General features: G+C 38.4%; 1 protein-coding gene across 1 annotated transcript in view; it reads right to left on the minus strand.

The window, feature by feature from the left end:
- LOC136251450 (mucin-22-like) overlaps positions 1-24,802 on the minus strand; it is an 87,370-nt gene that overhangs the window by 58,936 nt on the left and 3,632 nt on the right. Inside the window, exons 4-6 of the mRNA XM_066043905.1 lie at positions 12,207-12,270; positions 8,854-9,354; positions 6,075-6,260 (exon numbers count right to left, since the gene is read on the minus strand). Coding sequence (XP_065899977.1) covers positions 6,075-6,260; positions 8,854-9,354; positions 12,207-12,261 — 742 coding nt within the window. The 5' untranslated portion in view covers positions 12,262-12,270. The remainder of the gene's footprint in view (positions 1-6,074; positions 6,261-8,853; positions 9,355-12,206; positions 12,271-24,802) is intronic.

Here is a 24,802-nt window from a genome sequence, read left to right on the forward strand (position 1 = left end):
TTGGTCATTTCCAGAAAGACCCTGGAGTAGGCTACATATGGACTATGCTGACAACCATATGCTCCTAGTAGTCATTGATGCTTTCTCTAAGTAGATAGAGGTATTTCCTGTTAAGTCAGCTACTTCATCAGTCACCATCACAAAGTTGCGAACATTATTTGCCACCCATGGCATCCCAAATTCAATTGTATCTGACAATGGTTCACCCTTTGTAAGTGCTGAAATGAGAGAGTTCTTGACTGCAAATGGTGTTAGACAGATTACTTCATCACCATATCATCCAGCCAGTAACGGACTTGCAGAACGAGCTGTCCAAACATGTAAAGCTGCATTGAAGAAGATGGACGGTAATTCATTAGACACTAAACTACAACATGTGTTACTTAACTACCGTACAACGCCTCAAGGCACAACAGGGGTACCTCCTTGTCAATTACTGATGGGTAGACCGCTCAAAATGTGCTTAGACCTTGTTCTCCCCGACATTGCCAAACATGTGAAGCAGGCTCAAATGAGTCAGAAACAATATCACGATGGTCATTCTAAAGCCAGAAGTTTTCAACATGGTGACAAAGTACTGTCCGCAACTACCGTGGTCATCCTTCATGGTTACCGGGCATTGTTAAGGGGGTATTAGGACCAGTCTCCTACCAAGTGGAATTAAATGATGGTCAGTTATGGAAAAGACATGTCGATCAGTTATTGAAGGACTGTTCACAATTCCTTGACAAAAATGACATGGAAATTGAAAACCAAGAAGTTATAGACATTGACATTCCAGTTATGGAATCAACTGCCGAAGAAGACCCAATCCCTAGGCATTCATCCAGGATCAGATGCCCACCAAACAGACTAAATCTATAATTTTAGCATTATTGTAGAACACTTGTGATTTCTTGTAAAATTTTATTTCCTCACTTCCATTTTTTTTAAGGGAGAGGGTGTTGTAATGACACTATGATGTAATGCACAAATGTATGCGCACGCACCTCGTGTATTGATTCTATTAATAGTGCACTATTGATCATGTTGAACTGTGTTTGTGAGCGATTGCCTTGAGCCTAGTTGGGAAGATACCACATATTAGTTTACTCACGTGAGTCATATATGGTCTGATGGAGAATTTCATGACAAATCAAATGGAAGTTGTTGCAAGGTGATAGAAGCAACTACCATTGAGTTATCGATCATTTTATAAAGGTATGCAAAGGGTTTGCATGCTTCCTTACTGAAAATTATTTTCACGGCTAGTTTTGGCCTCACTATTTAGCGTTAGGGTAAAACCCTAGGTATAATTTTAATCCTTGTTACATCACAAGCAGAATAATGTAAATTGCAAAAGCCATAGGATGGACGCTTCAAAAGTTACATCGCTTTGTGCAAGGCATGTGTATTTATTAAGTTTAAATCCAGTTTTCTGGATTATGCGGGTTTAAGGGTTAAAACCAGATAAGATTAATATGCTTGTTTTCTTATCAAAAAACTTATAGGATACTGAAGTTGTAACTAGTAAGTACATAAGACACCAGTCCAGCAGTAGCACAATAACTGATGATTGTTATGTTTTTTTTTATTATGACAATAATTCAACATACATGGTACAAGTGACATTACATGAGCTTCTAATACTTACTAGCACTTACAATATGTAGTTGTATCGAAATGATGTGTCCTAGAAACCGAATCATCTAGGAACTGTAATACCACACAGGACTATACCACACCTGTGGTTGAGATCAAAAGCGCCGCACTGTGGTATATAACTGATATACCACGCTTTGCAGCTACGCTTACCATATATGGTATAACTTCACACATTCCATGAAATCCTTATCTAAACGGTAAACAAGTCTCTAATAACAAGCGCCTAAATCAACCAACAATTATTCACCTCAGGAACTGGAACAAGTTTCGATGAACTCTTGTCTCCTTCGTGGATAACTCACTAATCGTGACTATGTGGGCGTGGCACCTCTTAAAGTGTAAAACGTCTGATCCATCAAGAATTTCTATTGATTTCCATCTCCAGGAGGTGCTGTTTCACTATAACTTACTATCTATAATCGTTTTCATCTACTGGGGTGTAGAATATAACAGTTATAACATGATTACTCCGGATATGACTAAATAAACGCGCTCTCGTGAATCGTACGTATATTTTAGTCATATCCCTCATAAGTGTGTTATAACTATAAAATATATAACTTTAGCGTGGGCGTTCAAAGGCGCCACTCGGTGTTTAGCTTGCATATTGCCTGGGCAATATCATGGGAAAGCAATACCCAGCCAGTTCAAAGAAACGATGTGCTTTGACTCGTTATATTGAGCTACATAGAGCTTTGTATTGTGGGACTCATTTTTTTAGTGGTTGCTAAGCTGAGTATATTTGCTAAGATAGACTAGTTGGTTGTTACTAAAGGATAATGTAGGCACAAAATAATTGTTTGGACAATCGTGGATGCGTATTTCTACCCACCACGTATCAGCCTTTGAACAGACCACAGAACAGCAAAGCTACTACTACTACTACATTGAAATAGGTTAGTAACTTACAGTCCTAAGTACTTAACTTAATATAATAACTTAGTTACTGTCCCAATAGCAAAATTATAGTTGGCTTAACTTAGTACAAAAATGACTCCATCCCACAATCGCAAGTTTTCTAACATTGCATGTTGAAGCATAGTAATGTATTAATGACGTTTTAACGTATGACTAACGTTCTGATGGCTATTATCCCACGCTATTAAAACCACAATCAATCTTCAGATGCTACTGTATGAAACAAACGGGATGAGTTCTCAGTTATTCTTTCACCTATTAGGTCAGTGTGTCCCAAGTGATATATATCACTTATACCATGGCTGCTTGGTATCTGCTGATATTATACACCTGCAGCCCTCAGGCTTTGGGTGTATATATCAGCAAATCCCTTGCAGTCGTGGTATCACTATCAAATATGCACTGGCCTGGCCTTTCCTTTGATCTGAGGTGTGAAAGTGGTACGTATATATGTATATATACCACTTTAGCGTGGGAGTTCAAAGATGTCACTCGGTGTTTAACTCGCATATTGCCCAGGAAATATCATGGGAAAGCGGTTTGCCAATGACTTTGATACCCAGCCAGTTCAAAGAATCGATGCGCTTTGACCCGTTATATTGAGCGACATAGAGCTTTGTATTGTGGGACTCATTTTTGTAGTGGTTGCTAAGCTGAGTACATTTGCTAAGATAGACTAGTTGGTTGTTACTAAAGGATAATGAAGGCACAAAATAATTGTTTGGGCAATTGTGGATGCGTATTTCTACCCACCACGTATCAGCCTTTGAACAGACCATGGAACAGCAAAGCTACTACTGCTACATTGAAATAGGTTAGTAACTTACAGTCCTAAGCACTTAACTTAATATAATAACTTACTTACTGTCCCAATAGCGAAGTTAGTTGGCTTAACTTAGTACAACAATGATAACAATATAAACTCCATCCCACCATTCAAGGGACAACCCATATAACTACATGCGGCTGTTACATCATAATTGGCAATATTACGCATACTCAAAGTATCCGTGTTAGGTGACCATGTTTTGCGCCAAAGAAATTGGCCAAGAAACTGCCTGTTTTGTTTCAAAACCATCACGAAAATGATCGTCTAGGTGCCCAAGAGTGACAATAGAGTGAATTAGCCTGAAAGTAAGTGCTAGTTTTGAAGACACGTACAAATGCAAGCTGATTTGTAGCCAACATGCGTTCTTCCTGTGTTTTCTCAAGTGATAGTGTACGCTGGTAAGTTATATTTGTAATTGTACACCTGTTCTTAAGTAGAGATGATGTTCCAGCTGGATTTATCACCCATTACAAGACACTGACTGTGCGTTACAAGGCGTTACCTATCAAAGAGCAGGCTTGGCAACTCCACAACCAACAGAAAGGTGTCCCAGTGTGTAAAGAAAAGGAACAAGAGCTTTTCTTTAGTTCAGAACTTCATTTATAACTTGTTATTTGATAAAGTTGGCATTTGTGGTTTATTGAATTTGTTGTAATAATTGGTCGGCGTGCGCATATTCTACACTGCATTGTAAAAGGCAATATTCTGGAATACACGATAGTCAGATCTCTACCAAACTTTTGGTGGACCATCAGTGATAAATTTGCAAACTTTTAGCTCATGGAATTATAATTGTTGTGATCCAACATGAAGTTACAGGGCCCGGAAGTCAAAGTTCACTCGTGGCACTCGCTCTTTGTTTTATAACTCAAGAAAGAAGAAGTGCAAAGACAAATCCCTGTGCTAAGTTTCCACAAGTTTATTGAAAAATCTTCACAGCGAATTTGATGCTTGTGCAAGCAGCCAGTATTTCAGAATAAAAAATGTATGGGTTAACTTTGAGAGACTATAGTGCATGAATGAAACAAGGTACAATCTTATACTTCGGTCTCTGTATAGTAGAAAGTTAGGTCAATCTTCGAAGCAGTAGTTTAGATTCCTATAGCTTTCTTTTTGCCTGTATCAAAGATAAAAAGAACAGCATTTATGTGGCTTCAAAAGGCGCTAGCACCCTTAAACCAACATTATAAGTCACCCTTTGACTCGTTGTTACCACAGCGCGCTAAATAGACTGAGCCATTGGTGGTGAAGTGGTATTCATACACGACTGTAATGGCTATAATTTACTCATAATTATTATAGTGAATACCTGGGAGTACTTCTACCAGCGTTAAACCATCATTATCAAGTTGCGTTTCGATGTCCCGTGTCTCCTTGCTCACTGTATAAACCCACAATCGAACTTTTCGTATGCTCATGTCGTTGCGCGTACGTTTGAACTCTTAGTACAGCAATGTCTTGTTAATCTTATGTTGTTTCCAGTGTCCACTATCGAAATTCACAAATCCCAATATAAATACACTCATGAAGCATGCCAGCGGTTTCTCACACGTGTAGGTGATTAACCCACGTGGCACATATTAGTTATACCACGGACACTTGTGCTTTGCCTGATATATACGCACTCGCACTTGGGCTAATGCCCTCATGCTCGTGCGTATATATCAGGCAAAGCACTCTTGCCCATGGTATAACTATTACATATACATATAACACTTCTTATCGCTTTGCTGTGATTTTACTGATTTAATATCATGGACTACTCCAGCTCATTTCAGTACTTTTTATTGATGTGCTATAGTCCCTACTCTAGTTGAATATTCCAAATTTTTTGTGTACTTGTTTGATAACTTTTTTGTAAATTATTATGACTGGTGAACCCACACATACCGCATCTAAAATGCCGCCGCACGCCCCAGCTATAACAATTAAAGTGAAATATCCATTACGCTTCGTTGTCAGCTATGTTCAACCCGTCACACAGCATTTCGAATCAATAACTGCGAAAAGCACCTCTGCAATCCACTGAATCCACACATACCAAAAGAAAGAAATGGTGCCACTTGCCCCAGAACTATTATCATCTGAAAAGTGAAGTATCCATTACGCTTCATTGCCGGCTATGTTCAACCTGTTACACAGCAGTACAAATCAAGAACTGTTCGAAAAGCACCTCTGCAATCGAAATAGCTACTATGAAAAATACAGATGATTTACATCATGAAGGGAAGCCATCACGTGCTTCCACCAAATTGACACTTGGAACACAAAGGAAGACACTGGTAAGTTCATGAAGAATGCATTGTATGTACTACGGTATGCCAAAAGGCACCTCTCAGGCTGAAGCAATATCGAAATCAAGCCCATAGCCTTAGCCGCTATCGAGTTATGCTTGTCTGAGGGCAACAGTCAGTCAGGCAGTCAGGCAGTCAGTCAGTCAGTCAGTAAAAAATTCTATTTAATCTTCTTTTTTTTTAAATTCCATAGCAACTTGTTGAAAGCGTTTCGGGTCAATCTGAAAGTTTGTTTGGGCTTAGTTTTACCAAACCACTTTACTTGTCTTTTTCTTTATGAGGAAGGAGATCAAGAGCTGACTTTTAGGATAACTCCAATTCAATAATTGTTTAACAATTAATATTGTATAAAATTATCACATTATCTGTATTAAAATATTAAAACATACCTCTTCTACACACATCATCACTACCACTCCAGCTCCCATTACTCTGACAGATTCTAGTGTCATTACCAGTTAGCTCATAACCAGTGTTACATGTGAAATTACAAGTCTCTCCCTCATAACCCACTCCTACTCTACCAGAACTGCATAACATTATCTCTCCATTGGATAGATTATCACATCGAATATCTATATGGGTAAATGAAGCAATAACATAACATCACAACTATTCACTTGGGTTATGTGGCTGTCCCATGCAAACTTGCATAATTTACACCAGTAATATATTTCCACAAGTAGCTAGCTACACCCAGACACTATCTCTTCATGGGTATAACTTAGTCTATACAGTCTGCATTTTTCGATTTCTAAGAGCTTAATTGTGAAGACAAGCATGGCTTTAAAAATGCCCTTGGGTTTCCAAGCTGGGAGGGATATCTTTGAATTTGTCAGTAAGTAGATTTTCAATAGTTTTACACATCTGGAAGGCTGGAAATTTTTGGTGCTGTGCTTTCCATCATCTATCTCTGCCATTTTCTAGTGCTACTGCTCCCACCCTTCATCTCTATGTGAGCACTTGTAATATAGCAACACCACTAGAAGAAGTAACTATCTAAAATGTTGGTAAAATCTGAAGGGAGTTCTAGAACACTGGATACATTGAAAGGTAATTCTGTATATATGTGGTGAAATTTTGGTGGCTAAAGTTACCAATAAATGTTAGTTAGCTCAGCAAAATGTTTTATAATTAATGCGGCACTGTTTGTCAATGTTGAATGAATGTGGGGGCATTCCTAATAAAGACCTAAATTGCAAGAGCAAGTGTATTTAGTAGTCAAAATGTAAATGCTTGTTAGGGGTCATCCATAAGTGTACAAAGAGTCCTCTTTTTCCAACCCCAACAACTGTCATGTACTGTGCATATACATTCACAATACTTTAATTTGAAAATTGATGTCAGTGAACAAGTGGAGATGAGCTGTAGTGCCATCTGTTAATAGTTCACTTGGAGAAATTTGTAAATGCATACACATCAAAGAAACGTTTCCTTTTAATATGATGCTGTTAGCAGGTCACAGGAGCCTTGTGAACCCCCCTCGAGATTATTTTACAGCAAAAATATCATCCAAGAGTGGATGACTAAATTTGGATGATTCTTACTCATTCTGTTCACCATATAGGAAAAATATGTCATTTCATCCATTTCTAGATTGAAATTATATGCTAGTAGAATCTTCCAAAAGTGGATGAAAATAGGTCCACCATTTCCTTAAGCAGAACATAATAGGAGCCAGCCCCCTCCCAAACACACACACACACACACACACACACACACACACACACACACACACACACACACACACACACACACACACACACACAGCCTACTGTCTGTACATTTGCTAAATAATAGATAAATAATCCCCTCAGAGCACTTAATTGACTGATGCAAATATCCCTTTCTACCATTAAATTATGAATTCAGCTCCTGTTAATGCTGTTGATTCCCCCACCTCTAATCATTTTTCTAACAAGTACACAATTTCTTTTGTAATATTCAACTAGAGTAGAGACCATAGCACATCAATAAAAAGTACTGAAACAAGCTGGAGTAGTGCATGACACAGTAAAACAATAAAAACTGTTATATCCCTACCGTGCTCAAGTTACCATAATGGAAATGCACAGTAGGGATACAACACTTCTCATTGTTTTACTGTGATTTAATATCATGCACTACTCCAGCTTGTTTCAGTTTGTTAGGTTAGGTAATCCAAAGGCTACAGCACATGTTACTGTCAGACCTTCAGTGCTGGTCACTGTAAAACTCTAATAACAATAACAGTACTTTTTATCAATCTGCTATGGTCCCTATTCTAGTTGAAAATTACATTGTGTACTTGTTTGTTAACTTTTCTTTGTAAAATAAATTATTATGACTGGTGAACCCATGCATACCACATCAAAAGAAAAAAATGGTGCTGTGCGCCTCAGCTATCGATTATCATCTAAAAAGTGGAGTATCTATTATGCTTCGTTGTCAGCTATGTTCAGCCGATTACATGGCAGTATGAATCAAGAACTGTTCGAAAAACATCTCTGAAATCAAAGTAGCCAGTATGAAAAATACGGACGATTTCTGTTATGAAGGGAAGCCATCAATAGCATTTGCCACATCAACACCTTTTGCTGTCAGCAAAGATGAATGGGACACAAAGGAGGACACTGGTAAGGCCATTATTAAATGCACTGTACATGCTGCAATATGCCAAAAGGCACTTGTGACGTCGTACAGTGAAAAAGTCAAGGCCGTAGCCTTAGCCGTTATCGAGTTACATTTGCTTGAAGGCACCGGTTACTCAGTCAGTCAGTCGGTCGGTCAGTCGGTCGGTCGGTCGGTCGGTCGGTCGGTCGGTCGGTCGGTCGGTCGGTCGGTCGGTCGGTCGGTCTGTCAGTCAGTCAGTCACTAGAAAATTCCATTTAATAATTATTTTTAAAATTCCCTAACAACTTTCTGAAAGCATTTCAGGTTGATTTGAAGGCTTGTTTGGGCTTAGTTTTACCTAACCAATATTGCCACATCGCCGTCAGGAAAGAGTGAGACTGGTTTTTGGGTGGTGCTTTTCATGTGCCACACCCAAACCTTTGGGGTCCCTACTATACAGTACTATTGTACTGTATGATAACTAACTTCTACGACCACACCTGTGCTTTATAATCTTTTTGATAGCTGCACAGTAATAGCATATAAATTTCTGTTGTGTTTACTGTAATTACTTACCTATTGTGAACTGGATTATTGGTTGTCGTCTATTTATAGTATTATCAGCATCAGTTAAGTTAACTGAATCTGTTTGATTTGTTGTGAAACCGTATAGCACATATCCATCAGTTCTTAAGTCTCTTATTGCATATCGTACATTAGGAGGTTGATAGAATCCTACAACATCTCCTGACTGAATCTCAGTCCTATTATCTCCTGACAGACTAATGTTCATTTCTCGAAAGCCATTGCTGCCTGTAAATACATTGTCCTCTAATATCACTACTTCAGCAGTTTTGTTATATATTAGAGAGTAAAGTGATGATGGCCGCCACACTTGAAAATAGCTAACACTACTACCAGAACTTCGCAGTTTTACTCTAGCTCTAATGCTAGTGATTCTTCCATTACAAGTGAAATTGAGACGTGGAAAAATCCCCAGTCTGCCAATATTATTATTTCCTAACTGATCATCTCCTCTTTGCTGAATGTAGATGTAATCTGTACAAATCTGTCCAGCTACAACAGTATACGACATGTATATCACAACAAGAAAGCTGTCTATACACAGATTTCACACATACACACATGCACGTACGTACGTACGTACGCACGCACACACACACACACAGGTCATTCCATACCAAATCAACCAAAAAAAATCTGGACCCCTTCGATTTTCATGAAATTTGGCACAAACATAGACCCTATTAAGAAACTTTCTCACGCGAAAATTTGGCCCATTTCATTGGTCTCCCTTTAAGTTATGACCACTAAAAGTTTCTGTTGAAAATTTCATTTTGCTTACATTTACATGTCTTCAATAAAATGGCCATAACTTTGTGTGTGAGTGACGTAGACACTTCTGGTTTAGAATTTTGAAATGCTCATTAAAGTCTCTTTCAAGTGATATGTGTAGGTTAGAGACCTAGCACAAGGATCTTCATGGATTTTAATATCCACGAAGATCCAAGGGCATGGTCTCTAACTGACTTAGAAAATCTATGCATTTTATTAGACACATAGGTGGAGTCGAGTTATATGTCGTACTCAAATCATCACACAATGTTAAAATAATCACGGAAGACTGAAGAGATCTACAGGATTTAGATACCTGTAAGTAGCCAATGAAATTCGAGTATTTCACCTTGCTGTGGTCTAAAAATGGTTAGAAACCTGCTAGCAGAAAAGACCTCAAGCATCACAAATCTCACTTTTGATCATTGTATTGCAATGCTCCCTGCAAGCATATTCAGCCTGATAACTTGCAGTGGGCGACCAGTCATCCAGGCCAACATGTGGTTAACCACTATATTCATTTTATAAACATGCTTAAAGGATTTCAATTATGGGAGGTACAATCTATCGTTGTACATACGTTTGTTACGATGAATGGAAATGTCCAGAAATATCATGGAAAATTCTGTTTAGTGCCCATTTGTTTCTAGGGTGTTTTTAAAGGCTGTTTTCGTCTCATGGATGGACTTTACTAAGACCTAAATGGGTAATCTTCCTTGTAGAAACGTTATTTTGCGCTACGTGTAATGTGGGCATATCCATATTCAAAACCTTGTTCGAAATGGTGCCTGTTCTTCATGCTACTGTGGCGCCACTGAAGGCACAACTTGTGACAACTCGTTTCCATTGTATAAATCCACACAAGCTGCTTCTTTGACACACGTGTTCTTTATACTGCTGGGATGTCATAGGCACTGGCTACCACTAACCCGGCTTGACATTATTATCGATCACTGCTGTTTCCCAGCTGTGCCAGATCCAAGTCTAACTTGTGAAAGGTCAATAGATCCCTGTCTCTAGGGCAATACAATATGCAGCAATTACATGCCTGTAACATTGGCAACACATGGGCGTTTAACTGGATAGCAAGTGCCATTACAAGTTGAAAGGGGCTTGTTCTACTCGAGAACACTACATTTCTTGTGTTACAAACAGCTGTGAAGGTACAACAAGCAGCAGCGAAGGTACAACAACGAGCTGTGGTCTAACTTAGTTAGACATCGAAACACAGGGTTCTACGGAATTTAGAAACCTGAAAGGCCCTAACTATTAAGAACCTGCTAGCCGGTCTCTTAGTGGATTTTAAAGACCTCATTATTCTCCAAAGATCAAAGCATATTATGCATACCATTTTGTAAATAATGTTTTATAACTTCTCAAAGGAAAAGGTCCAACCACAAAAATGTAACATTTTCCTTTGATCTTAATTTTCAAAAATATATAATCTTTGGTAAATTTATTTTTGGTTTAAATGTTGTTCTAATACCCATCATTCACCACCGTGAGTTTAAAGTTGGGACCAATAGTAGATCATGAGTTATAAGTGTTAATGTGTAGCCTTGTAATCACTGCTGTTTGTATGGTATAAATAATTATTTGTATATAGCAATTTCCAATACCAATTGCAAGTAACCTTATATTAGTATGTCACAAATCATTTTACGCAATGAAATAGTTAGGGTTTGTATTGACAAAGGCTCACTACTATTGGACATGCAAAATGAACCTATGCTATGTATATTTGTAGTTATAATATATTTTGATTGTAAGTCATTTCATTTGTATCAGTAGATTCATGGTTCGATACTATACCAGTGGGATAACTATCACTTACAGATGTCTACATGTGTCTCTATGTACATGTGTTATACTGTCTGCTTTCACTATGCATATGTAACACTTGCTTCATCCCAGTGGCACTTATATGCATTTTAGTAATTAATGTACTATTTTTTTGCATAAAATATAGCAATTTGCTGAGTTTTGATTCATTAAAATATTGACAGCAGCTGGGGGCGCAGACCCCTGCTTCTGGTAACTCAGTGCTGCTGTTGGAACCCCCCTCCAAAAAATCCTGGCTATGCCCTTTGGCGACCTCCAGTCCCTTGTTTCACTACATTTTTTCTATTAATTTTTCCTTATACTTGTTTGAAAGTAACATTATTATGACTGGTGAACCCATCCAGACCACACTGAACAGAAGGAATAGTGCCAGGCTTATACTGTTTTCGTCTGCATGAACATGCACCCCAACTATCAAATACTGAATTAGCAAAGTGACACAGTGAAGATACTTTTGGGCTTGGTTATACCTAACCAATACTGCCAAGGCGCCATGAAGATAATGTGAGACTGGTTTTAAGGTGATCTTTTGGGCAGAAAACCCCAAATCTTCATGATCCCTAATATACAATACTATACCATACTGAATGATAAAAGAAATTTGCATACACATAAGTTTGCCCAGTCTATGTTTGAATGCATTTCAACTGTTTACCAATTCATTATTATTAAGTTCAATTTCAGTTTGTTAAACTATTAGCAACTATATAAGATCATAAACTGCAACATACCAGCAAGTTGAATGCAGCACAACAACACTGCAATAGTAGTCACTATAGAATCCATCAGTAAACACTGGAAAGACATATATAATAACACATGTAATTGATAAGCATTATGCAATAATAGAGAAAAAATGGTACAAGTCAATGTTTCTGGTTGAGTAACTACATAACTGATTTGCTACAAGGAGTGGTTTGAACTTTATAGAGGAACATTATTAAAGTGAGTTATGCTGAACAAACAGTAATGGGCAAATGTCTGATTGCTGTGCTTGTACAGGATTGCAGCATCACAAATATTATTCTCAATGTCATAGCTATAGGTTACACCATCTACAATGAAAAGCCAGACCTCAGGAGTGGATCCAGAAGCTGGCAAGGGGAGGGGCACAAACAGGCTAAGTTGTAGGTAGAGCAGATTCTCTTGCTAGTTGCCATATTTTTAAACATCAATGATTACTCCTTAGTAGGTTGACTTTGTCATTATGATGGTTGTGAAGTTTTAAAAACTGTTTAAAAGGCTATGAAACTCTGAAACACCTGCAATACGATAATTATTTTTAGAGGTTCTTTAGTATGTACAGAGATGCTGGGTGAAAGTTTGACAGCTCTTAACTTTGGATTCAGGTGAGTTTATGGTGGTAAACTGCAATTTTCATGAGTTATATATGTACCACTTTCACACCTCAGATCAAAGGAAAGCCAGTGCATATACGTACATCACATATATTATATATATATTGATTTTAGTCTGACAAGGTATATTGTGTTTATATCAAAAGAAGTATACCTCTTCCACAGAAGGGGGGGCATTTGTCCCAAATGCCCCGTCCTGGATCTGCTATTGGACCTGCCTCATTACATATTACATATACAGTTAGATGTTTAACTTTTAAAATCTGAGACACTTTACTATCTGACTGGCAGTGGTGAAATGTTTTATTACCATTCTTGGATAGTTTCACAATTTCTGAATCTGATTTGATTATTTAAAGTGAGAGTGTTCTGGTTATCAACAGGGCCAGCTCACTTTTTTAACATTGGGTGGGCCAAATTGTTATATACTTAACAGGGGTAAAAGTCACAGTACACTGCTTTTGCAAAATGCAAAGCATTTTGCCCTCTAGGGGGGTCTGGAGGCATGCCCCCCAAAGGAAATGTTTTGAAATTTAGATGCTTGAGAATGAAAATTATGATAATTTTGACAGAAAAGTTGTTAAACATAATCAGTATTCTCATAGCCAGCTTTAAAATTTTTGCCAGTCCATCCTTCCATTTGTTGAAAGCTACTAGCAATGCAATGTTGGTTTATAAACCAGTTAATATTAATATTAATCTTACAAAAACTTGACCAGACCTTGTTGTATAAGCTGCATATTTTCTTCTCCCTGGTAGCTAGACCGCTTCTGGCAAGTGTGGCAAAACACTTCTTTATCATCATAATGAAGAAAGCTAAACTCAGTAAAAACCATGAATGTTGGCAAGAGCGATTCCTTAAACCATTATGTCTTCGTAAAAGTAAGAGGATGAAAATTAATGGTTAACTTGTCCATTTCAATGACGACATGTGCTGAGGCCCTAAACGCCAAAATAAAAATGCCTGTCCTAAATAAAGGCCAGAGGCGTTACTTTACAGGTGGGCCATGGCCCACCCAATAATTCCTGCCTAAATATTTTAACTGAGCACATCTCACAGCTCAATTATTCTGACACCTGGTTTCGTATTGTAACAGCTGTTGTTGACATTGTTTGTCATAGTTGTAGTTGTTGTAGGAGGCCATTCACGTGGCCCACCCTGCTGAGCCGGCCTTGGTTATCAAATGACTAAAAAGGTAGCTACAATAGTAGGGCACGTAATACACTTGATGCAACATTTTCCACCACCAGCAGCTTGATAGCATACAATTTTGAACTCTTTTAAGAATTATATAGACTCAGTGAACATTTAGTTGTATCACCATGTTGCAAGAAAGGTATATCCCCCCAAAAATACCTTTGCTGTAAAAAAAGGCGCGTCCAAGAAACTACAAGTATCTGTAACCCCATGTAAAAACAGCTCAGCTGTAGAAAAATACTCCATGAAATTAACTGGTAACTGAAAGAGCTGATATCTGGAGCGGCCAAGAATCAATGTCACTACAGCTGACTTTGATTACCAAAGATTTACCAAGAATACCTTGGCTGTAAAACAGGCAAATAAAAGTAACTGGCAACTAAAATAGTTGATATCTGATTGATACAACTAACTACAATTATTAACTTGCAACATCGAATCTTACTCATTCAACTGTGTTCTATACATTCATCCTTGCTACATCCTAAAGTAATTCTTTGTAACTCTAATTGGCTGGTAATTTGGCCGCCTTTTTCAATAGTCAGTGTAAAGAAAAATAGGCAGCCAAATTACCAGCCAATTAGAGTTACAAAGAATTAATTTAGGATGTAGCAAGGATGAATGTATAGAACACAGTTGAGTGATTAAGATTCAATGTTGCAAGTTAATAATTGTAAAGTTAGTTGTATCTAATCAAAAACAGCCAAGCTGTAAAAAAAAGGGTGCGGCCTCCAAAAAAGCCAGGGTGAAAAAAGCTGTGAAATCAAAGGTGGCGGCCAAGAAATGGCTGTGATGGTAGGTTAATGGCAAAGATTTTAATAACGACAATTCAGGTGAATTTGTGTTGCCTCCTCCACTAGGATTCGGCACCAAATTCACCTGAATTGTCGTTATTAAAATTTTTGCCATTAACCTACCATCACAGCCATTTCTTGGCCACCACCTTTGATTTCACATCTTTTTTCACCCCGGCATTTTTGGAGGCCGCACCCTTTTTTTACAGCTTGGCTGTTTTTGATTAGATATCACTTCTTTTTGTAATTTCACACCTAAAGCCAGCCTATGGCCAGCTTTAGGTATTTCTTTTAACTTGTCTTTCTCTTTACCACAGATCTAGAGAGAAGATTATTATGAAGAAGATATTAATGAATACATGTACTTAGGCAATAATTTTAATTTGTTGATTGATCACAAAAATAAGTTACACAGGTTAAACTGTTTGCAGCTACAGGGAAATGTGTATGTAGTTCTTTTCTACAGGGAGCCTCATAATGTAACTGTACTCTTTGACTACATGGTGAATGGTTTGTAGTTGAACTCACCACATGGTGGCTTATTTCTAGCTGAAACACTCTACAAAATGTAGCTGAATTCTCTCCAGTTTCCAGTTGATCTCTCTACAGGGTGACTTGTTTCTAACTGATCTCTCTACAGGGTGATTTGTTCCTAGCTGATCTCTACAGGTGAATTGTTTGTAGCTGATCTTTCTACAGGGTGACTTGTTTCAAGCTACACTGTCTACAGGGTGACTTGAAATGTAGTTGAACACCCTACTAGGTGACTTGATCCAGCTGATTTCTCTACAGGGTGATTTGTTTCTGGCTGATCTCTCTACAGGGTTATTTGTTTCTAACTGAATCAGATCTCTCTACAGGGCTGCTTGTTTCTACTGAGCTTTCTACAGGGTGACTTGAAAAATAGTTGAACTCTTTGCAGGTAACAGGGTAACTTGCCTAACTGATCTCTCTACAGGTGGATTTGTTTCTAACCGAATACTGTGCAGGGTGATTTATTTCTAGCTGATCTTTCTACTGAGAGATTTGTTCATAGCTGGATTCTCCATTGGGTGACTTGAAAAGTAGTTGGACTTTTACGGGTGACATGATCACGCTGACCTCCCACAGCCTCACTCTACAGGGTGCTTTGTTTCCAGCTGATCTCTCTATAGAGTGATTTTTCTAGTTGATCTCTCTACAGCGTGATTTTTCTAGCTGATCTGATTTATTTCTAGCTGAACACCCAGAGAAAAGCCTATGAAAATGTGATGGTAAACCATGAAATTTCATGTAGTTTTCAAGGACACTGCCTATAAAAATTCATGGACACTGCCTATGAAAATTTGACAATTCATGGCCACTGCAATTGTGAAATTTTCTTGTGCCATGAAATAATTTTTCAGTGCTATAAAATTACCATGAAATCATGAGTATTTCATGGCATGGATATTACAATGAAATATCAATAAAATGACTTTCATGGCACTTAATGGGGATTATTTTACTGTTCATGGATAATCCATAGGTGTTTCATGGCACTGTTCTCTGGTAGTGCTACACAGTGCAGACTTCATTCTATCTGATCTTTCTACAGGGTGACTTATTTCTGACTAATCTTTCAACAGTGTGATTTGTTTCAAGCTGATCTTTCTACAGGGTGATTTGTTTCTAGCTGATCTCTCTACAGGGTGACTTGTTTCTAACTGATCCTTCTATAGGGTGATTTGTTTCAAGCTGATCTTTCTACAGGGTGATTGAAATGTAGCTAATCTCGCTGCAGGGTGACTTGTTTCTAGCTGATCTTTCTACAGGTGATTTTTTTCTAGCTGATTTCTCTACGGATGACTTCTTACTGGTTGAACTCTCTACAGGCTGACTTGTTTCTACCAGATCTCTCTACAGGGTGATTTGTTTCGAGCTGATCTCTCTACAGGGTGATTTGAAATGTAGCTTATCTCTTTACAAGGCTATACTTGTTTCTAGCTCTCTTCTCTACAGGGTGACTTCAAATGTAGCTGATGAACCCTTTGCAGGATAACTTGATTCTAGCTGATCTCTCTACTGAAAGAGTTTGTTTGTAGCTGAACTCTCTACAGGGTTGCTTATTTCTAGCTGAATCACTCTAGAAAAAAATGTAGTTGAATTCTCTCTAGGTGGTTTGTTTTTAGCTGATCTTTCTACGGGTGACTTGTTTCCAGCTGAACTGTCTACAGGGTAACTTATTTCTAGCTGATCTCTCTACAGAATGATTTGTTTCTAGCTGATCTCTACAGGGTGAGTTGTTTCTAGCTAATTTCTCTACAGGGTGACTTGTTTCTATCAGATCTCTCTACAGGTTGATTTGTGTTGAGCTGATCTTCCTACAGGGTGATTTGTTTTTAACTGATCTGTACAGGGTGAATTGTTTCTAGCCGATTTCTCTACAGTTTCCAGCTCGACTCTCTACAGGGTGACTTGTTTCTGGCTGACCTCTCTACAGGGTAATTTGTTTCTAGCAGATCTCTACAGGGTGATTTCTTTCAAGCTGATCTCTCTACAGGATGATTTGAAATGTAGCTTATCTCTTTACAAGATTACTACAGAGTGACTTCAAATGGATTTGAACTCATTGCAGGATAACTTGCTTCTAACTGATCTTTCTAGCTGATCTTTCTACTGAAAGAGTTTGTTTGTAGCTGAACTCTCCGCATGGTTACTTATTTCTAGCTGAAACACTCTACGAAATGTAGTTGAACTCTGTATAGGGTGACTTGTTTCTAGCTGATCTCTCTATGGGTGGCTTGTTTCCAGCTGAACTCTCTACAGGGTTACTTGTTTCTAGCTGATCTTTCTACAGGGTGATATGTTTCTAGCTGATCTCTACTTAGCTCTTTATGGGGTGACTTGAAGCGTAGCTGAACTCTCTACAGAGTGATTTGTTTGCTGCTGAACTGTGACTTATTTGTAGTTAAACTCTCTACAGGGCTATTTGCTTTTGATACTAGTTGAAGGGTGACTTGAACTCCTTATGTTGTTAACTGAATGGTGACTTGATTGTAGGTGAACGTTCTAATAGAGTGACTTATTGCGCAGCTGAATGTTCTATTAGGGTGACTGCACTATTAGAGTATATCGATCGCGCACTTGTTACACCTAGTTCACTTTCATAGTGTAGCTCAGTGGATTTTAATCTGATTCCTTGTAAACCACTGTAAGACCACTCTAAAATGATTTATCTACCTCTCTACCTGATTTCAGCTGATTCCGTTAACTAGTTTGCCTGGTAGGTATGGCAAGTATTACTTTTTGGCTTTTTTTTATTAACAAAACTCGATCGTGCACATTTTACATATGGTTTGAGTTTTTGTTATACCTCCATGACTGTTAGTGCGATTTCTTTCAAACCACAAAAGGTTTGCACTACGATGGTAACTCCATGTACAGGCCGATTTTCAAGTCATTCCTTCAAACGGTTTACCCTGTGGCCGTGACAAAAATTGCGTGTAACTCCCTTGGTCTTTATCCAAAGTGTACAAAATTTGGGCAGTAAACATGCTAAATTACGTTCTTACAGCCTTCCAAATTTGAAGAAAATCGACTAAAGCATGCACGAGTTATAGCAATTTTTCTAAGTGGTGCAAAAAGAAGATAAAGAAAAATATGAAGAAATTGAGACAAACTTTGAAGGCGCATATCTCAGTAATGGCCTGGCGGATTCAGCTCAAATTTGAATTGGGAGGTACCCCACCTCGAGGGAGTTTCCACAGCAAAAATGGTTAATATCTGTCCAGCCATTATCAAGCTAGGGATGCGTTAAAACAGCGTTTTCTTGGTTCCTGTAAAATACACACTTGTCTGCCAAGCGCCCGCAATGGCTGTACTTGGCCGCACAACACACTATCGTGTATCTTGATCAACTTAACTTATATTCTTGGCTGCTTCAGGTGTATCAGCTGTTTTAGTTGCCAGTTACTTTTATTTGACTGTTTTACAGGACTTGGTAATCTTTGGTAATAGTCAGTTGTAGTAACATTGATTCTTGGCCACTTCAGATATCAGCTCTTTCAGTTACCAGTTAATTTCATGGAGTGTTTTTCTACAGCTGAGCTGTTTTTACATGGGGTTACAGATACCTGTAGTGTCTTGGACACGCCTTTTTTTAGAGGTGTACCGATATAAGAAAACTAAATCGATCCGATACCGATCCGATACGGATTAATCATTTTGAAACCGATACGATACCGATCCGATATACCGATATAACTAAGTGTAGCTATTTATATTTGAGGAACCACATATGCCATGTTCAACTTTATTTTAACTACTGAAGAAACTACTGAAGACAGTCTTAAGATTATTGGCTATGCTTGGTTACCCATGGTGGTGTGGCCTCTATTGATAGCTCAGACTATAAGGCACCCACAAATATTTTAATACATGCCCCTGCCAAGATTAGTCCGGATTACTCCGCATTTTAATGGCTTGTAGAGATGGTTGGTTGTTTTATGCTGTTCTCTTGGTTCATCTTATTGCTGTTTCCCCAGGCCCACCACTATAAGTAGGCATTCCAGCCGATTTTTAAATTTTGGAAAAATGGACTTTTTATATGCTCAATAGATAGAGCATTGATTGCTGGTCTCAGAAATATATAGTTTGTTGGGTTGGAATTAGCTACTTTGGCATACACAGTGCTTAAAAACTGAAAAAAGGTACATTTTTTCTCCAGGGCTTCCCATACATTTTAAAGGGAAAAATGGCACAATTAGCCATCTAGCAATCTGGACTATCTTGAACTACAGTTGCTTCTAGCTGCAAGTTTGTACATGTAATGAGAGTAACTTCAGATCTTATCGGATCTCATTGATTTTTGTATGCTTTGTGGTGAGCAAATATGTTTCACCTACTGCACACTTCTCAATACAGTGGTGCATACCCATAGGAAGATGACTATCTCAAGTAAGTAAAAACATCAAGTTAACAACTTATGAAGGTAAACAACTGAAGTGGAGGTGCCACAATGATGCAACAATACCTAAGGTGGAATTGTGGTTTCAATTACAGCATTGTTATGCTAACTTTGAAGTGGTTTGTATTTTTGAGCTGATGACACAGCCATCAGAAAATTGCTCTGGAGCTGAAAATCGCTAACCCGAGCAAAGTAACTACGTACTTTAAATTAAGCACCAGTGACTACCTTCCACCCGACAGTACGTTTTTAAAAGTTTAAAGTATTCTACATACATTACAAGGCATGAAAAGATTACAAAACAACACAAACTTACTTATATGTAACGCACATGACAAAACTAAGATTTTCATGATGATCAGTGTGTGAACAAACCCCATAGCGATTTTTATCTTCATTGGAGCTCGCACTACGGGGCAATCCCAAGTTAAACGCGAGTTGTTATTTTGTGCCAGGGTTCTATTGGGGAATGTACGGAGAATTTTTTATTTAAAAGTCTCGGATACTGGAATGCCTACTATAAGTGTTTGCTGTATGATTGGTAAGCTTTGTGACAACAAAACAGTAATTATCTACACACTTAAATGGCTTTGCATAGCATACTGTTTTTAGCCAAGGAAGATAACTACCGTTTCCCACCCTTGTTAGCTAAATAATAGAGTTTATAATGTGGCTTGATCATTGGACAGTGTCCTCAAGATGGTTCAGTTGTATATTGGTGTATCGTATCGGTTTTTAGTAGCAATATCAGCTCCCACCAATATAGTAGAAATGTCTATATCGGCCACCGATAGTCTCGCGTAGCCAGGCCCTTTTCTTTCTTTTGTGTGGGGGAGGGAAAAGAAAAGGGTCTGGTGCACATAGTATAGCATCGTCATTGGGCTATCCTGAGATTGTGGGGATTCTACTGCGCAGCTTCCGCATTGTTGTTTGGTGTAAATGACGTGACCTGCTGCATTTGTGTCCTATTACCATAGATATTTCAGTAGTAGCTATGGTAACAGGATGCAAATATTAGCAAATCACGTCATTCATGTCAATCAACAATCCGGAAGCTGCGCAGTAGAATCCCCACAATCTCGGGATAGCCCAATGACGATGCTATACTATGTTCACCAGATCCTTTTCTTTCCCACCCCCACACAAAAGAAAGAAAAGGGTCTGGCTACGCGAGACTAGGCCACCGATACAATATGTATCGGTATATCGGTACACCTCTACTTTTTTACAGCAAAAATGTTTTTGGGGGAATATCACTAATTTTTGTCAGTTATATAATTTACAGTTGATGTTCTAGCCATGAGGGTATATGATGAATTCTGTCTTGTATGCGACCAAACACAAATCTGCTGATAAATGGAGAGCATATAACATACAGTCCTATAGTAGCTGTTAATTTTTAATTTTTATTAGGACAAGGGCCAGTGGAAATTACTGCAATTTACTGGTAAGGCCAAGTAATGGCTACATGCAGTCAGAGAAGATGTGTAAAGCACTTATTTGCAAAGCATGCTTTTCTAGGTGATCTTGGGGAATGCCACCATCTTTAAATAGCATTGCATCTGGGATCTGGGAGTGTTTTCAGACAGAGATGTATTAATCCAGCTATATTGTTCGATGACTGTTCTATCAGGGTATTTTATTGCCTGACTGTTCTATTAGAGTATATCAATCATACTGTACTTATCAATGAATAAAACCTGCTACGGTCACTGCCATAGTGGCCGTAGTGTCCTGAGAACAACTTATCAACTTGGTTTGCCACTTGTAGAGCAAGATGCTTTGCTGAGGGTTGTGAAAGAGATCACAAACATCATATATACTGTTACTTTATTTCACTAAATACAAAACACATGCTTACATCATATACAAGCACAAGACACACACAAATGAGCAAACACTATACAGTGGAACCTCAATTATCCGAACCCCTTGGGACCAGGGGTGGTCCATAAGTCTGAAAAGTCCATATCTCTGAAACTGTGTAGAAATAGCCTTAAAATAGCATAAAGAACATTTTTTTAAATTTCAGTATTATCAACTACCCTAATAGAACAGTCACTACTCTAATAGAGCAGTCATTTCCGTAGTTTGGTTATCCAAGAATCCAGATAAGTGAGGTCCGGATAAATGAGGTTCCACTGCAGGCCTTAAATTAACATGCAGGCAATGAACAAAATCAGCACAAATAGCACAATGTCTGTACATAATTAGTTTTGGGCGGACACACATGTCCTTGCAAAACCAATAGTGGTACCATAAAAGCTGATGTGTACTTGTTTGTTTGTAGTGCTAACAATAACTGTCACTTGGTTGCTAGGAGATACTACATTTTCCCAACCCAAGGATTTACCAATACCACCTCCCCTTTGTGTACTGCTATCACCAGCAGCTGTTATGACCACAGCCTGGTGATATATTGCAGCTATGTGGTTGTGTTTAACCTCAAAACTTTCAATGGAAACTCCCTATTCCAATTCCAGCAGTGTATATAAAGTGCTCCTAGCTCATGTCTGTACAATTTGACTCTATGTCTGTACATTTGTGAATATGTAAGGACATTTGTCCTCGGCACCTTAAAAATTAAATTAAGGCCTGCACTGTACACGCATGTTCACACACATACACCACATATTGGTTGTACTTGATGTAAACAAGTTAATATCACATCTCTTTAAATGCTCTTGTAGGTGAGCTGGTAGTGTCCTTACTAGGGGTTAAAAAGTTCTTGCAGAAAAGAAAATTGTACTTGTGTTATACATTCTGTTTAGTACCCATTTATTACACATGCCACTCCATAGTTAAGCCATGAGGATCTACCAGCCTGGAATATTGATTTTTTGTACATTCTCTTTTTAATTTAGTGCCTGCTAGATTGTGTCGTCAGATATACAAGTAAGTGTCTTTGGTGTTGCAACCGATATGATGTTCCAGATTAGTTGCATGTGTGTTTAATTTAAGGTTAAGTTCAGTGCCTGCTTGTTCTTTTACAGGTCTCACTTAATCTTGCATCATCATGCAGACATCCAAGAAATTTGAATATTGTGCAAGCTGTGTAGAACAACCCCAACTCATATACACAGTCACCGGCAAACCACGAACCACATTCCAGCAATCTGTTACAAATTATGCTGCAATACGGTATGTGCACAATGATTAATGAAAGCCACAACACAAGCTTCATGGTGCATTAATCATACAGTACAGTAGTACTGTATAGTAGGGACCACAAAGGAGTAGGCATGGCCCACAATAACATCAACCAAAAACCAGCCTCAATTTTCCCAGACGACGATGAGGCAGTATTGGTTAGGTAAAACTAAGCCAAAACAAGCTTTTACATCAACCCGAAATGCTTTCAACAAGTTGCTACCGATATTAAATTTTTTTTATTCGAGGGAATTTTCTACTGACTGAGTAACTGACTGATGCCTTCAGACAAGCGTAACTCGATAACAGCTAAGGCTATGGACTCGATTTTTTCACTGTTCGATGTCGCTTCAGCCCGACAGATGCCTTTTGGCATACTGCAGTACATACAATGCATTCTTCATGGACTTACCAGTGTCCTCCTTTGTGTCCCATTCATTTTTGCTGACAGCAAAAGGTGTCGATTTGGCGGTAGCACATGATGGCTTCCCTTCGAAACAGAATCATCTGTATTTTCATTGTGGCTATTTTGATTGCAGAGGTGCTTTTCAAACAGTTCTTGATTCGTACTGCTGTGTAACGGGTTGAACATAGCCGACAGTGAAGCATAATGGATACTTCACTTTTCAGACGATAATTAATATAATTGGGGCACACAGCACGATTTCTGTCTTTGGATTGCAGAGGTGCTTTATGAACAGTTCTTGAATTGAAATGCTGTGCAATGGGTCAGGGCCAGAGCCGACGGTCCAGCCGGTCCGGCATTGGCCAACTTGATTTTAGTGAAAAGATTGAGATACTCTAATAGAGCAGTCATCAAAACATACTTTAACAGAACAGTCATCGTGATACTTTAACAAAGCATTTAGTGTAGAATATAGCTTATAGTCTAAGCCATTACATCTGTGTTGACTGTCTTAAAATTACCCAGTGAGTCATCAGCATGGCACACTGCATTGAGCTAATTGATCATGCATGTCATGCATTAGCATGCAGTTACAATCTAAAACTAAACTTTCATGTTGAGAAATATTTATATACATCATGAAAATAAAATTAGCTACTAGCTATAATAGTCAGATATGAAACTCAATTAATTGGTAATGTAGCACAAAATTACCAATGATGTTAACAAAAAGAAGAGACTTTGCATGTAAACTAGCCTCCAGATGCCATTTCAGAGAATCTATTTTCAAAAGTTTCCCTGGGGGAGCATGCCCTCTGACCCCTCTAGCTTAGCATGCTGTGTGTGTGCTTATAGCACATGCAGTTAAGTAACACATCAAAGCAGATAATCTCTGATTTACAGATCATATTAGATCAATAAGAACTGAGTAGTGTGCATGACTATGACCTTCATTGCAGTCCATGGATGGCCTGACCACTCAAAATCTCTGGGCTCCGACCCTGCAATGGATTGAACATAGCTGTAGAGCTGTACCGATAATCAGATCGGCCAAACTATCGGCCACCGATATGGCAATTTTTACCAATATCGGCATCGGTACAGAACAGTACGAGGACCGATATTGCTACCGATATTTATACAGCAATAGTTTGTACATAAATGGATTATAATATTGGTTTTCTACGTTATCCATGTGGCTGTTCAGTAGCAGTGGCTTGTTGTTCACTGGACAGCAAGCGCTACGCTATGGGAAGCCATACAAATACACATGTGATTCTAGTGTTTGTTGCTGGAAAGCTTATCAGTCTTAAATAATGAAGCAATTATATATAGTACCTTTGTAATAAAAGAACAGTCACAAGAAAATCTACTGTACCAGCCTTCACACAAGCCAATAAAATACGGAGAAATGCAGAAATATCCGTTTAAGGCTCCATGGGAGTATGCATAAAAATGTTTGAGGGTGCCCCATTGTCTGGATTGCACAATAGA

This window comes from Dysidea avara, chromosome 3, assembly GCF_963678975.1.
Source record: "Dysidea avara chromosome 3, odDysAvar1.4, whole genome shotgun sequence".
Lineage (NCBI taxonomy): Eukaryota > Metazoa > Porifera > Demospongiae > Dictyoceratida > Dysideidae > Dysidea > Dysidea avara.